Below are 17,125 nucleotides of genomic sequence, written 5' to 3' on the forward strand. Positions count from 1 at the left end.
CCAAACATCAATTAGCACTAGAATGAATGTCAGTGGAGAAACTTGTGAGAACTAATTAATTTGGAAAGAACGAACGAAAAGAAAAAGCAGATACAAAGAAGAACAGTAAGGGATCCAAACCCACACCCCAAATGTTCTTTTTAAGATTTGACGTGGGTCCAATCAAAACCAACTCCCATTGACTAACACAGAAGTGGTAGAAGCGCAGGTGGCAAAATGAATCAGTTTTACCAGCACTCAAGAGATTACCTAGAAAGAGAACAACCCAATGAATGACAAAACCCTGAAACCCACAGACCAGGGAAAGATGTTGAGCCATTGTAGTTAATTATCTGCTCTATTCAGCAGATAAATCCATATTAGCCTTGACCACAGGCCTTCGCATCAAGCAGTTAACTAGATTTGAGGCCGTCACTAATGCAGTTATCATGGAGCGAAACTCCAAAATCCCTGACTGGCGGGAGTCAAGTAGGTTAAGACGCCACAGGAAGAGAAGAACTTGGCTCAAAGCAACATGTGCTTGGTGCTCTGCAAATAGAGGAAAACCTTGCCCCTGTGCCCAAGAAGCTTACAACTGAAATAAGGGAATGTTTCTCAATTAGGTGAGCAAATCCCAGTTGACAGAAGAATTAGCTACATTTGAATTACGTTCAAGGGAGTAAACAAGAAGGGATGGGTGCAACTGAGAAGCTTTTAGCCTCACTGTAGTATTGAACAGCCATCTGGACTACAAGCACAGGGGAAAAGGAAAAACAGAGGAACAGTACAATGCTGGGGTTCCATTTTAATCCCCGGAAAGTCACCAAAATCCCTTCAATTCTATATTTAAGTTACCATATATAGAAATCAAAAAGTGCCATAAAGCAGGCTGCCAAGTCATTAATTAGATAATGTTTGTAAGGACATCAAGAGACTGATCCTTTTTACAGGCTTGACTAATGGGTCACTCCCTCACTCATTCCCAACATCCCCCTCTTCCACCATTCAAACATGTGAAGATCACATTTCAGGGCCCTGCAGTGTCAGGCAGCCTCTTTCAGTCCCTATTGTTTTATGCCTCACAGAGCACTGGCTTGCTCAGAGTACACGATACTCAACACCCCTGAATTTAAGTATGTGAACAGACAGGTTTCTAGGGTCCCCCCCAAGCCCTATGATTGGACTTTCAAAAAGCTTGGTGGTAGGTTCCAGGAAAGGACTGACAGTCAGCCAGCCAGTGTTTAATGGATTTAAGCGGAGCGAGATTTGCAGTTCTCCTCTGAACCTTCTTTTGGGGGCAGAGGGCTCCCAGTGCTCAGCAGGAAGTCAATAAGGGAACTGGGCTCCTTACCCAGAACTGTAAAAAGGATCGAAAGGATGGGTAAATGTAAAAGCAATTCCCTGTAGTCAGAAATAAACCCCCAAAGGCGAGGGATTCCTCGGGAGTAAGACAGGGTTTTTTTCAGGATTAAGAAAATCAACGTCTGCTTTCCTATTGGAATAATTTTAACAATGTATAGACACATTCTGAAGACGGAGTTGAACATTCATCTCTTCAGCTCAACAGATTCATGCAACTTCCACACACAACAGAGGCTGTAAATTGATTACATTGTCTCTTTTTGTTACATTACCTTTATCAGTTTCATTCTTCAGTTTCTTAGCACCGCTTTTCTGGATCGCCTCGGTTATGTCTTGTTTGGCCATATCAGCCACTTCTTTCTTTTCCACCGAAGGGTTCAGATCAGAGTTATCCATCAAAGGAATGTATGTAGTCGCATGAATAGGAGGCTCATCAACCAAAGCTGTAACTACAGTTCCATGGAACATGTTAATGTCACATAATAGTTATCCTTCACTTCAAAACTTAAGCACATCGTGGTAGAAAGAGGTGGGTGAAATGTACCTGGTCCTCTTTTAAAAACTTCATCAGCTAGAGTTTCATAAATCCTCATTTCTGTTTTTCACCACAGATTAATAACCTGAGTACAGTTGTTCAATTAACTAATCAAATGAGTATCTCTAAAACAAGGATTTAATAACTCAATTTACATTTGTCAATACCGCCTTTTAGTACTTGGCCAGCAGATAAACTGACAGATTCGTATTCCAACTTTCATTTCGCTTTAATGAAATAGCCACATGTAACTTATGAGGCTTGACTGCCTATGGCTGTAACACCATGGAGAGTTCAGCGTTAACAAAGTTTAAGATGGGGGGAAAATGATTATTATATTTGTGAAGTATTGATCTACTTTATATGTAATACACCCAGCGAGTTATTCCCACAAGCAAACGAAACTGCTCAGGCAGAATACACTAGGGACAGCAGTCAGGCCTAACACACTTGCAGACTGAAGTCGATTTCACTAAGAAATCTAGTATTTTGCAACGGCAAGCTCACAGGTTATTTGTACTACAGTAGTGCTTAGACATGCCGAGTGATACTGAGAGCCCCAGTGCTAGGCAATGTATAAACCCACAGCAGGAGACAGTCCCTGCCCAAAGAGGTGGAGTGATTTACCCAAGATCACCTGGCAGGTCAGCGCTGGCAAGAGAAACCAGCTCTGACACCTAGCCGAGCACCCTGTGCTTCCTCTGAATCATAAGTCACCAGCCTGTACATAGTCATGTCTACTTCAGGGAAGTTTACCATTACATCCAACCTAAATCTAGGAGCAGTTTACCTGAACCAGCTGGAAACCATACTACAGGCAAACTCATTACAGCCATTTCCCCCTCACCATTTTACTGAAACTGGCTGAAAAATGAGTCTAAACCAAACAGGGGTTAAAACTGCTTGGCTGTTGGACCCTTGACTACATTACTGGTTTTCATGCCAGTTCAGCTGACCTGGTGCTGGAAATTGAGTTTTTGGTACATTTCCCTATACGTGGGCCAGGTCTATGGTCCAAGAAATGTTAGCACTCTGGCTGAAACAGACTGAAGAAAGAAAATGCCATACAGGATCACTACCTGTCCGATAGTGACTAGCCCCATATTCATCAGAGGAACATGCAAGAAATTCCCTTATGGACAACTATGCAGTAAGATACCTCTGAGGAAGTTCTCTCATGACGCAGCTATTTTTATTATTAAATTATTTGTTTTACCACAGCAACTAGAAGCCCCAGTCAAGAACCACTGTGCTAGGCACTGTGCAAACAGAACAAGAGGCAGATGGATAAAGAGAGACAGGGAAGTCCGAGGAAACAAGAAAATATTGGTCAGCATGATTGGCAGTGGTCTCTCTCAGCGCACCAACAGTCTAAGGATTGTCACGCTTTCTGAAGGCATCATGGAATTTTTGGAGAAGGAGAATGGTTTTGCAGATGTTTGCAGGGAACTTCTCCCAAGTGTGAGGGGGAAGCAGGAAACTGCTTGTTCTAAAATTTAACAAGTGGGTGATGGAGGCTGGCATAATGGGGCTGATTGGAGGCAGGAACAGACATCTCAATAGCAAATGAGAGAGGATAGGGCGAGGATACGCCATGAAGGGCCTTGAAAATGAAGACAAGCAGCTTAGGTTTGATGTGATAGCAAAAGCGAAGGGAGAGCCAAAGAGATGGGTGACACAGTCAAAGCGTGGGCTAGGAATATGATCTTGCAGCAGCCTTTGGAATGGATATGAGCAGGGCAACAAAGTACTCGTCAAGGCCAGAGAAAAGATGTTACAGGAATTCAAATGCAGAGTGATGACAGCCTGGACCAGTTCATGATCAGCTTACTCTCCGAAACATGAGGGTTTATTATCCGTAACATAACTGTGGATGTTCCCAACCCTACAAAGTTCTTTACTGAATCCTAACCAACCACCTCAGTCTCAGTGTCATTGGGCGGTAACGAGTACCATTGGCTTGTGTGTTGTGTAAAAGAAAAATTAGTCAGTTTTATTAGTTTTAAATATGTCTCTTTTCAATTTCACTCCATGTTCCCTTGAGACATCGTATTATCAGAAAGGATGAATAGAAGGCTTGGGGTAATTGAAATTTGATGACTTTCTAATGACTTTTGCCTAAAGCAAGGTAGCTTTTAAGCCTAAAACAATACCCCATTTCGAATAATTCTTTCTTTTCTTTTAAGGAAATTAAAAGGTCTCTGCCCTCTAAAATTTCTACTTTTTGATTAGAAAAGCTACTCCTTTACCAATCTTAGGGGATGTAAATTGGTTGTGCTACTCAAGTGTACGCCTATTTACATAATACCCAGTTAATGATATTTGAACTAAGAAATATTCTGTACTGTTATCTCACCAGTGTCAATTTTTTGTTTCTTTGTAGAAACTTTCTTCTTTCCTGATCCACTTTCTTGTTTTATCTCATGCTGGAACAGCAGTGGGTCTTGTTTTTTGGTAGGAGACATAAATGACTCACTCTTTGAATCCTGGTCATCTACAAAAGGGATATGAGAGAGACATTCACTTCTCTATTTACAAAGAACTACATTTAAATAGTGAAACTGCAATAAGCAGCGAAGTCATTCCAGACTGAAGATGCTCTCGCCTACACTTTAATCAGAATTTAAAGTTCTGCATGCATATGTAATAAAGCTAAGTTAAACCCAAGGACAATACAGGGTTGTAAGCAAACTTAGCAGCAGCAACAATGCTGGGAATTATACATGCAAGCAGAACACAGAGCAGTGAAACCAAAGACTGAAACAAATGGCAATTGGCATTCTCTAGTTTTAACAATTCCAATCAAGATGCGTTGCGGCACAAAAGCAAAATTGGTGGTCTTTTTGTTACAAAAGTTAACTTCTCATTTTCAGCAACATATTCCGGCCACCCCCTTAAACAATTGACCTCTCCCCACTCAACAAATACTGGAACTGTGAGAAGCAAAAAATAATGTCCCATGTATTATGGAACTATTCCCTTTAAAGTTGCTTATAATAGACATTCAGCTCTCTTTTTGGAGAGAATATTCTACATGATCTTCCCATCAGAGCTGGAACACACAATAGGGTTATGGCAGTTTCTATAATGCAAGGATAAAAGTTAGTTGTGGTTGCCCTCAAAACAGTCTTTTCAAACCACATTTCATAGCCAGGCCCACAAAGACAGTTTCTGAAAAGATCTGAATACCCACACTATAGGATTTTGTACATCTGCTTTTCTATTCTAAACCACAAACCAACTATGTCATTTTTTTTCACTCTCTGTGTCTAACAGGTTACATACAGCCGCATATAAAAAGGCCAAGACCTCCAATTGTTTTTGAATTCTTTTAAGAGTTGGAATATTTTTAAACCATTGTTCATGTTTAAGCAATTGTCGTTAACACATTTAACATACTAGCTTTTGCTACCTCAATAATATGGATAAAAAAGAAGCCAATAAATCAGTCTATGATCAGGCAGCGTCCTTGCCTTCTGCAGGAAGGATCTACACTCTAGTAACGGAGGTTGGCTATAATGGCTGTACCAGTTTCTTTTCTAGCTGCAGGGAGCATTTTATTTAAAATTTTCTACTTCTTACAGTTCCAAGATAGTTACCCAGTGGAAAGAGTTCTTATCATAGGTATCAGACTTTGCAGTAACCAACTTATAGAAAGATCCTGGTAACTTAAAGCAAAATTAATTGCCATAGGATTCGGGGCTTTATGTATGCCCACTCTCAGAGCAACTGCTAGGTGCTAGGGTTTGCAATAATGTTGTAGCCATGTTGATCCCTGAATACGAGCGAGACAAGGTGGGTGAGTTGGTCCAATAAAAAAATATTACCTCACCCATCTTGTCTCTCTCATGTCCTAGGGTCTCATTTTGAGATAGCAGGATGCCAGAGAGTGTCTAGCGAACATTTTTCTACAGTCTTTGAGGTAATCAAGCCTTTAATAGCTTAAGACCAATTTAGCCAAACGATAGAACAAAACAGAATTAGGAGATAATTAGGAGATTACCTCACCAATTTTGGTAGAGGTAAATAAATACGGGATTGGGGGGGGGGGGGAAGGGAAGGGAAGGCATCACCGCCAGATGAAATATGGAAAAAGCAAAAAACCCTTAAAAACGAGAAGTGAACTTTTGCCCAATGCAGAACTAGTAGAACAGTTCTGATAACTAAATACTACATTGCCTTGCAATAAGCAGAACACAGTTTTGGCATGCAAGTAATATATGTAACATGAGATACCGATTCCATTTTTCTGCTTCTTCTGCCCAGGTTTCTTCTTCGATCCTGCTGCTTCAGAGGGTGGAGTGGGCTGTTTCGTAACAGGGACTGGTTCAATTTTCTTGCCTGCAGGCTTGGCTCCTTCTGATTCCTTAGATACATGCTCCTCTTGCACAGTCTTATGTTTCTTCTCCTTCTTCTTCCGTTCTCTAACGCTGCTCGAAGCTTCAGTCAGACCCAAGGGAACAGGAAGTACATGCTCGTCATCTGCAATCAGGGCATCAGACAGTTTAAACTCCCGAGGTGTGCTCTCAGAATCCGACTCGTGGAGGTTCCCATTCTGAGCATCTTTCCTCTTGTTCTTTTTCTTCTCCATTTTCTTTTTATCCACCTTAGAAGGCAGAAACTTTTGGTCCCTTTTCTGTTTTGCAAGGACTTCATCGTATAATGTTTCTTTCATGAAAAGCCAGAAGAAGAGGAAGATGACCGTAATAACCACTGAAGGAATGAGGATGATAAAATAGGTAGACTCATAAAACTCCATTGTGCTTTTTCTTAACTACTTCCTAGAAAGAAAGAAAAAAAATAATATCTAAGGACAAAAAAGAAGAAGAACAAGAATTAGTTTCAGGTCAGGTTTTTTTCCCCCAGATTCCTTAACTACTACTATATTTGATAGATAATTACTTCTAAGGGTGCTACATCAAAACTAATAGTTACTTCTTAAGTGCAAACCTGAAAATCTACACAAATAACAATTTCGGGAATCAGTTATCCTTGGACAAATCACCTCTCAGGGGTTCTTAGTATGTACAGGAAAGCTTTGCAGTTTAGAACACTAGGGTCCATTCGTTTGGCAGCGGGGAGGTTCCCCACCACCACCTGATTGTCAAGAAATTTACATATTTTAAAGGCCAAAAAACAGATCACAAAAACACTTCAAAGGCTGTCCAGCAAGAATCAATAAATACAGGGTAATGGGTGACCGTGTCACCCCTCAATCCAAACCTTTTGCAAAAAGTTAAACCACGTTTATGAAGTTTTAATTGAGCCAAGAAATCAAACTTCAGCCTATTATATAGCCAGATATAGGATATAACCTTAGAAGAGAGCTGAAGGTAAGAGGAAGGAGAGCGAAACAAAGGCCTAAATCTTGGCCTACCTTGAAGAATGTCCTGAATCTTTCCCCAGACAAAGAAAGGACTTGTTGGGTAAATATCCTGGTTTTAAACAGGCTCAGGGCCATCTGAGGGCCCCAATCCTTAGGGAAGGGTCAGAAGGACTCCTGAGGCCCCAAAAAACTGTGTGTTCTGAGCTGAAGATGTGATGAACTTGAAATAACAAGGAATCCCACATGGTGGGATTTGGAAGCACTGCTCCTACTACAGCCTGGGTTAGGACTGAGGGAACCCTAGTGAGCTTATTAGCATGTGTGTAGGTTCTCTTACTGCTTTTCATGTTTTCCCTGTAGTGCTTTTACTTTCATAAAATGGGCTTGCATAAGAAGAACTGTGTGGTATCTATAATTGTAGGCAGTCACACTGTTAACTGTCTCTGAATAAAAAGCAACCAGGTATGCTTGGGCAGACTGTATCTGCTGGGAATAACACAGTGAAGACATGGAACTGTTCAGCCTGGAAACATCCCCGTCAGAAGGGAGAGAGTTGCATGTCTCCACCCAACAGAGGTGACGGCGGGGAAGCAGGAGGCCTGAGAATGGGTGCCCTTGCTGAAGCGCTGAGGGGAAACAGATGCAATTGCCATGAACTGTGAAACATGTAACAACATTGATCTTCTGAGTTGAAGCGTAAAAGGCGGCAAGAGAATTCTATGGGAGTTCATTGCACTACCATACAAGCACATTGACACTGGAGTACATAAGCAAAGCAGAAATGCAAGGGAACATACATGCAAGCATCCACACATCAAAATAAAGCCATAAATATAATTTTAGGCCCAGACTTCACAATCTAATTTTATTTTTAGATTGGACACTATGGATGTACTTTGTTAGAAAGTTGAACAGAGTTGGACTTCTGTACAGATTTTAATTTTCCTGACTTCAACCTGCTTTAGACTATTAGTTTCCAAGGGCTTGTCTACAGCGTGGGATAATTCACTCTCTGTGAATGTGATTGCCAAAGCAAACTAGCATGCTTCACATTAATTGGTCTGTGTAGACCCTGCCGGTGCATTTTAACATATTGTGTTTGAATCAGTATTACATTAAAGCGCCCTAGGTAACTTTTAGTGACCAAGTGTACACAGGCCAATTAAACTAAATTGAATCAAGGCCACTTTGTTTTTGAATGAGAATGTCCACACGAGGGTTTAATGCAATTTAACTAATCCACTTTTAATTCACAACTTTAGTTAGTTTGGATTAACCTTCCTTAGCATCCCCGAGTAGACAAGCCCAAAGAAAAGAATCCACCTATAAAAATCAAAGTTATAATCATTCAAAAAATGAAGCTAGAATTCCACCTGAAAATATGCAACTACAAATTCATTAACTTTGAACTTCGTTTAAAAATAATTAAGGTTGGAAGTGTGCGCTTTAATGGAGTCCAGCTAACACACTATCACGCCCTTTACAACAAAACCTACACCTGATTATCAGAATATGTAGAGATGAACAGCCAAGGAATCCAGCCTGTTTCTACAGCAATATAATAATATATATTATCACCTCTCTAGCCACCCCATTCACCCATAAATGGTGCCCCCTAAATTTTGTTAAAATATATGCAAAAACCCTAACAAGTTACCAGGAAATTTTATTTTCTTTGTATGTGGAGTCAGTAACAGGTCATATTCTCTCTCTCACACACACGCACACACTGCTGGGTAAGAATTCTGTGCTGGCTACAGCCATAGATTAAAAGGAGAGGAAAGCAAAGGACCACTTCTACATCTGGACACTTTAAGGCAAACCGCATGGAGCATTTTTCCACCACAGTCTCAGTACAGGGATTCACTTATAATCCCTCTTTAAGAAGCCCATTAATCCTTTCCCTGCTGCACTTGGTCTGGGGTACAAGCTGATAATTCTTCTAAACGTTCCCTCCAAAGAAATAAGAATTTCTTGTCAGCAAGGGCAATAGAAAATAACCTGAGTTTGTAGGCAGAGCCATTTTGATGATTTTAAGAGGCTGAGCAATGAAGCTGGTGCAGAATTTGGCAGCGCCTTTGTTACACTGTACCTCCTCCCAGGAGCATGTGACCCCAGTGCTTCTGGATCTACACTGGCTCCCTATTCACTACGACCTAGAGGGTCGCCAGGCGTCGGGTTTTAGACCAGAACACCCAGTCGAAAAGGGACCCTGGGAGCTCCGGTCGGCAGCCATTACAAGTCCAGTCTGTGGCGCAGTGGGGGTCCGGGGCTAAGGCAGGCACCCTGCCTGTCCTAGCTCCATGTGGCTCCCAGAAGCAGCTGCCAGGTCCTTGCGGCCCCTAGGCACAAGGGTGGCCAGGGAGGCTCCACGCGCTGCCCCTACCCCTAGTGCCAGCTCTGCAGCTCCCATTGGCTGGGAACCACAACCAATGGGAGCTGAGGGGGCAGCACCTGCAGCCACAGGAGCAGCACATGGCACCTCCCTGGCCATCCATGCACCTAAGGGCTGCACTGCCGGGACCTGGCGGGCCGATTCCTGGGAGCCGCAGTAAGCACCGCCAGGACCACGCACACCAACCCCTTCCACATCCCAAACCCCTGCCCCAGCCTGGAATCCCCTCCTGCACCCTAACTCCCTCCCAGAGCCCACACCCCCCAACACCATGCCCCAGCCCCTGAGCCCCCTCCTGCACACCCCTGTCATAAATATAAAGGGAAGGGTAAATATCTTTAAAATCCCTCCTGGCCAGAGGAAAAATCCTTTCACCTGTAAAGGGTTAAGAAGCTAGGATAACCTCGCTGGCACCTGACCAAAAATGACCAATGAGGAGACAAGATACTTTCAAAAGCTGGAAGGAGGGAGAAAAAACAAAGGGTCTGTGTCTGGGTGATGCTTTTGCCGGGGACAGAACAGGAATGGAGTCTTAGAATTTAGTAAGTAATCTAGCTAGATATGCGTTAGATTATGATTTCTTTAAATGGCTGAGGAATTAAGCTGTGCTGAACAGAATGAATATTCCTGTCTGTGTGTCTTTTTGTAACTTAAGGTTTTGCCTAGAGGGATTCTCTATGTTTTGAATCTAATTACCTAGTAAGGTATTTACCATCCTGATTTTACAGAGGTGATTCTTTTTTACTTTTTACTTCTATTAAAATCCTTCTTCTCAGAAACTGAATGCTTTTTCATTGTTCTTAAGATCCAAGCGTTTGGGTCTGTGGTCACCTATGCAAATTGGTGAGGATTTTTACCAAACCTTCCCCAGGAAGTGGGGTGCAAGGGTTGGGAGGATTTTGGGGGGGAAAGACATTTCCAAACAACGCTTTCCTAATAAAAATAAACCCAGATAAATGTTTGGTGGTGGCAGTGGAAGTCCAAGGGCAAAGGGTAAAATAGTTTGTACCCTGGGGAAGTTTTAACCTAAGCTGGTAAAAGTAAGCTTACGAGGTTTTCATGCAGGTCCCCACATCTGTACCCTAGAGTTCAGAGTGGGGAAGGAACCTTGACAACCCCAAACCCCTCATTCCCAGCCCCAGCCCAGAGACCACACCCCACCCGCCGTACCTCAACTCCCTGACCCAGCCCAGATCCCGCATCCTCCTCCTACACACCAACCCCCTGCCCCAGCCTGGTGAAACCAAATGGAGGGTGGGGGACAGCAAGCAACGGAGGGAGTGGGGATGGAGCGAGCAGGGGTGGGGCCACAGAGAAGGGGCAGGGCAGGGGTGTTCGGTTTTGTGCAATTAGGAAGTTGGCAACCCTAACCAGGTAGAATTTACTTGCTGACTTTTCTATAAAGCCCTGTGGGGGCTAGGACCTACTTATCTGAAAGACCACCTCTCTTGATGCTACGTCACCACACACAAGGCCTCACCCATAACAGGAAGTGAGTTACATATTTTATAAAAAGAGTTCACCCAATAATTAGGGTATCACCATATCAAAATAAATAAGTAAATCATGAAAGTTAGGACAATTTTTCAAGACACCATAAATTAAAACGCTCTAATTTTTAATCCAGCTTCCCAGACAAAGTCGAGCCTCGCATGAGATGCAGCGTGGGGAATTTCAGGAAGGTTTGTCTCTTTCCGGAAAAAAGTGTGGGGGTTTTAAAGTTGGGCTTACAACAGAAAACTAGCTTCAGTTTTAACTACAATGTAGCTATAGTTACGCTATACGACCAGCTTCTTGTGTTAGTGAGTGAGCCAAATTAGTTCTCTTGAAAAAATGAATTTGATGTTTTCCTCAGCCAGAGTCAATATTGAACATTTACACAAGAGCCTAATCCCTGAAATAAATGTTTAATTATGCAGATTTTTCACAAGTGTAATTAAATTGATTACAGTACATTATTACAGTAATTACACAGTTCACAATATCCAACTACTAAGAACGCTCCTTCAGAACCATACCAGTCTTCTCCATCACCAATATACAACTCCTTCGGGACTCTCAAACTCACAACACTGTCTGGACTCAAGCAACATGAATTGACTGTCATTCATTGCAGCCCTTGCCCCACATACCTCTCCATATTCAACACAAGACAGTCAGGTGGAGTGGACCTAAATGCACTAAGGAAATGAACACTGCAAAGATCCCTCTCAGTAGTCAGGAAAGATGTTGGAACAGTGGACAAGACAGCGTTGAAAGGAGCTGCAGAGAGCCACAAAAACCACACTCCAAGATCTTGATGTGATGTTGCATCAATGTGAAATGAAGCTGAGCCAAACTGGTGCAGTGTCATAATGTAATGGCCTAGCAATGATTTTGTGGCTCTCCACTAGGGAAGATGTGAGCCACCACAGCTGAATACCAGAGCTCCTGAGTAAACACAAGAATAGACCCATTTTTAAACAGAACAATGGGTCAGTAGAGGATACATGTATATAAAAGCTTCAAATTTCCAAAGAAGCCGTCAATATGTCATTATGGCAGTTTTGTAATGAGGAATATGTATCTGATAAAACTAGCTCCTATCTGAGTTAACCGACATGTTCTGGTCTTTGCAGTGAAACTCCTTCTGATAAGTTTGTTCTCCCAAAGCTTTATTCTGCTTGTACAGTAGACTATATTTTCAGAATCCCAATGATCAAATTAAAGTGTCATGAGCGATTACAGCAAAACAGCTTGGAAATTCAGTTTCAGTTGCATAAACCTCCAAGTGTTTTAAAAACACAGTTACCTACTTTTCCGTAACTGTTGTTCTTCAAGATATGTTGTACATACCCATACCACTGTAGGCGAGTGTGCACCTCATACACAGCTGTCGGAGAGGTGTCCCTCAGCAGTACCTGTTGGGGTAGCATGAGCACTCTCTGGTGCCTCACACCACTGCACCCCAGATATAAAGGGCCAAGCTGCCCCTGACTCCTCTGGGTTCCTTCCTACTGGAAAGACTCTGGTAGAGAGGGGAAGGAGGGGGTGTCATGGAAAAGACACATGCAACACATCTCCGAGAACAACAGTTATGGAAAGGTAGGTAAACATTTTTCATTTGAGTGATTGCACATGTTTATTCCACTGTAGGTGACTCACAAACATTTCAAACTGGAGGTGGGCTTGGAATCTACCTGAACAGGGACTGTAGAACCACTTGTCCAAATCTGGCAACAGCTCTAGATTGATGAGAAATGGTATAGTGAGGGGCAAACATATGGACTGACGACCAGGTTGCTGCCCTACAAATGTCCAGTATGGGTACACGAGCCAGGAAGGCTGTGAAAGTAGCCTGAGCCACCTCTTTACTTGGCAGTGCAATATCAGACAGACAATCAGTAGCACAAAGGACAACAACTAGAAATCAAGGAAGAGATCCTCTGGTTGACCCTTTACTGTCTGAACCTGCAACGAAGCACTCAAATGAAGATCTGAAAGGCCTAGTCTGATCCAGATAATAAGCCAAAGCTCTTCTAACATCTAGAGTGCTGAGCTTTTCTTCCCCTTTACTCGAATGAGCCTTTGGAAAGAAAGTCATCAAATATATTGCTTGAATAATGTGAAAAATGAGAAACCACTTTTAGACAGGAATTTTGGGTGAGGCTGAAGGAAAACCAGTGTCCCTAAAGAAAATTGGGTACGGAGACTGACACTAAAGCCCCCGGGACCTAAGGAAGGGATAATAGACAATAGAATACCAATTAAAATTTATTAAATATTTCTGGATTTTCTTCTACATTTTCAAATATTGATTTCAATTACAACAGAATACAAACTGTACACTGCTCACTTTATATTTATTACAAATATTTGCACTGTAAAAATGATAAACAAAAGAAACAGTATTTTTCAATTCACCTCATACAAGTACTGTAGTGAAATCTCTATCGTGCAAGTGCAACTTACAAATGTAGATTTTTTGTTGCATAACTGCACTCAAAAACAAAACACAAAACTTTAGAGCCATCAAGTCCACTCAGTCCTACTTCTCATTCAGTCAATCACTAAGACAAACAAGTCTGTTTACATTTACAGGAGATAATGCTGTCCATGTCTTATTTACAATGTCACCAGAAAGTGAGAACAGACATTCAAATGGGACTTTTGTAACTGGCATTGCAAGGTATTTACATGCCACATATATATTAAACATTTGTACGCCCCTTCATGCTTCAGCCACCATTCCAGAGGATATGCTTCCATGCTGATGATTCTCGTTAAAAACTAATGTGTTAATTAAATTTGTGACTGAACTCCTTGGGAGAGAATTGTATGTCTCCGGCTCTATTTTATCCACATTCTGCCATATATTTCATGTTACAGTAGTCTCAGATGATGACTCAGCAGCACGTTGTTCATTTTAAGAACACTTTCACTGCAGATTTGACAAAATGCAAAGAAGGTACTAATGTGAGATTTCTAAAGATAGCTACAGCACTTGACCCAAGGTTTAAGAATCTGAAGTACCTTCCAAAATCTGAGAGGGACGAGGTGTTGAGCATGCTTTCAGATGTCTTAAAAGAGCACCACTCAGATGTGGAAATTACAGAACCCGAACCACCAAAAAAGAAAATCAACCTTCTGCTGGTGGCATCTGACTCAGATGATGAAAATGAACATGTGTCGGTCCGCATTGCTTTGGACTGTTATCGAGCAGAACCTGTCATCAGTATGGACGCATGTCCCCTGGAATGGTGGTTGAAGCATGAAGGGACATGAATCTTTAGCACATCTGGCATGTAAATATCTTGCGACACCGACTACAACAGTGCCATGAGAACACCTTTTCTCACTTTTAGGTGACATTGTGAACAAGAAGTGGGCAGCATTATCTCCTAAAAATGTGAACAAACTTATCTGTCTGAGCGATTGGCTGAAGAAATAGGACTGAGTGGACTTGTAGGCGCTAAAGTTTTACATTGTTTTATTTTTGAATGCAGTTACTTTTTTGTACATAATTCTGCATTTTTAAGTTCAACTTTCATGATAAAGAGATTGCACTACAGTGAATTGAAAAATACTATTTCTTTTGTTTTTTACAGCGCAAATATTTGTAATAAAAAATATAAAGTGAGCACTGTACACTTTGTATTTTGTTATAATTGAAATATATTTGAAAGTGTAGAAAACATCCAAAAATATTTAAATAAATGATATTCTATTATTGTTTAATCACAATTCATTTTTTAAATCACTTGACAGCACTAATTATTATTTTCTTCAGAATGACAAACTCATCTGATGAAAGCAGCCCCTTATCTCAGGTGCACCAGAAGATGCATCTACAACCTCTTTATAGTAAAAGGTGTTTTATACTGGATCCAAAGAATATTCCTACAACTTCTAGTTCTGTAATCTCAGTAGAATCAGTCTCTGCTCCTGTTCTACTCTTGTTACTCACTACAAAGTCAAGAGGAGAATGAACAAAAGCATGCTTCCACCATGAATTCTGTGATCATACATCTATAGAACAAACACAGAAAGTGGGATAGGAGATGCAGTATTCAGAAGCCACAGGATGCCTCTTATACAGAATTCAGAGTAGCAGCCATGTTAGTCTGTTTTCGCAAAAAGAAAAGGAGGACTTGTGGCACCTTAGAGACTAACAAATTTATTTGAGCATAAGCTTTTGTGAGCTACAGCTCTGTAGCTCACAAAAGCTTATGCGCAAATAAATTTGTTAGTCTCTAAGGTGCCACAAGTACTCCTTTTCTTATACAGAAGAAAGTTTCAAAAAATAAATAAATAAATAAATAAATAAATAAAAGCTTTAAGATGTGATTTGAAGTGGATGTTTCTACCGTGGACATGTCAAAGGAGCACCATTCACTGTAAAGGAGTCAGCCTCTCACAGATAAGCCTGGTGAGAAAAACTGATCTGATAGTTACAGTGTAATTTCACTTCTCATTAGAGTCTTGCTTATGCAGGGGGTTGCAAACTTCCAGAGCTACAGTATTGTAGTTCCAGCATAAACAGAATGACAAGCTGACTACCTTCAGCATGAGAACAATGGTATTTATAAAGGCTTTTTGATACAGAGTCTAAGAGTACATTCATTGCAGCACAAATGGGAAGCATTTTGCCTTGCATGAAGTCGTACTTGTATCTTTGGTCTAGTTCAGCGTTTCTCAGATGAGGCCATCAGGGGTCTTTCCTGAAGCCATGACAGCCTCCTGAGCAGAGATGGGGGAGAGGGCAAAGCAGCAGCTCCTCCCTGCAGCACCTAGGGGCTCCGAGGGAGGGCTTCAGTGACCCCCCACCACCACCTCCCACCCCACAATCTTCAGCTGCGAGGCTTTGGGGGCGGGCTTCAGCCCCCCTGCCCGGCTTCAGCCGTAGGGCTCTGGCAGTGGGCTCTGGGCTTCAGCCCCTTGGCGTGTCGGAGCTCCAAACTTCAGCCCCTCTCTCCCTCCCAGCTCCTGCTCTGGACTTCAGCAAAGCCAGCCTTACTGGGTGCTGTGGTCAAGAGGCAAAGAGAGGGTTGAGCCCGGGGTGCAAAGCTGCAGAAGGGAGCTCGGGGCAATGGGAGGGGGGAAGCAATTGAGTTGGGGGAATGGGGGCGGCCGAGGAAGGAGCAGGGGCCAGGGACACCAAAACACAACTGTACATTATTTTTATTATTGAGTGTGCAAAAACCCTTCAGAAATGAATTACAATGATTTGGGCATGTATATGTGCAGATTTGTTTGTTTTTCCTAAAGTTAATTAAGTATTTTAAGAAAATTTGTCAGAGCGGCCACCAGCAAGAGTTGGTGGCCACTCTGAGGCCACCAAAAAATTTATCGTGAGAACCCCTGTGACTAGCTTACAATTAGAACAATTTCATTCCAACTCCCATTCATTCTTTCCTGTCCAATTTGCAAACCTCCCAAGCAAGAGGGAAACCAAACGCCCTGGGGGTGGGGGGGGAGAAACTGTCAAGAAGCAGGGGAGGTAGGATAGAGAAACTACCTTCATCAAGAGACACAGGGAAAACTAGAAGAAATAAGGAAAGTGGATAAAAACTGAACTATTTAACCTGTTCACTTCTATTCTTTTTAATAGCAGCATAAGGATACTTTTCAAAAAAGTAATCCTTTTTCCTAATAGGGTTTGCAAATGGCAGTTTTATTAATCACAACAGACACAACAAGGTGTAGCCCTCAGTAAGACAGAGCCACTTTGGAAGTGGTTGTGGCACTCTGCAATGCACAGCAACAGCCAAACACAACAAATCCTGCTGTAACCAATTACTTAACGTGCACCCTCCCTGCCAAGCAGCAGCACAATTAAAAGCCCTGAAGTTTAACCAGCACACTTTTAAATTCCATGCATTGCTACAAACCCTTGACATGCTACCTATCAGATGTTTACCCTGGAAGAGGCTTTTTAAGTTGAGCTTCTGATTTCTTAACTTGAACAACAGGGTTGGATTTGACAATCCATCCCCCATCTAAAAAGCATTTATACTCCTCATAGAAGTTCTAAACCTATCACCTTTAA

At 41.9% G+C, this 17,125-nt stretch overlaps 1 protein-coding gene across 9 annotated transcripts in view; it reads right to left on the minus strand.

Annotated features, from left to right (window-relative positions):
• KTN1 (kinectin 1) overlaps positions 1–17,125 on the minus strand; it is a 111,850-nt gene that overhangs the window by 62,950 nt on the left and 31,775 nt on the right. For all 9 annotated transcript variants that reach the window (XM_074956460.1, XM_074956461.1, XM_074956466.1 and 6 more), the window contains exons 2-4: positions 6,113–6,683; positions 4,233–4,370; positions 1,614–1,790 (exon numbers count right to left, since the gene is read on the minus strand). In XM_074956460.1, the coding sequence (XP_074812561.1) occupies positions 1,614–1,790; positions 4,233–4,370; positions 6,113–6,635 (838 nt within the window). In that variant the 5' untranslated portion in view covers positions 6,636–6,683. The remainder of the gene's footprint in view (positions 1–1,613; positions 1,791–4,232; positions 4,371–6,112; positions 6,684–17,125) is intronic.

This window comes from Natator depressus, chromosome 6 (assembly GCF_965152275.1).
Source record: "Natator depressus isolate rNatDep1 chromosome 6, rNatDep2.hap1, whole genome shotgun sequence".
Classification (NCBI taxonomy): Eukaryota; Metazoa; Chordata; order Testudines; family Cheloniidae; genus Natator; species Natator depressus.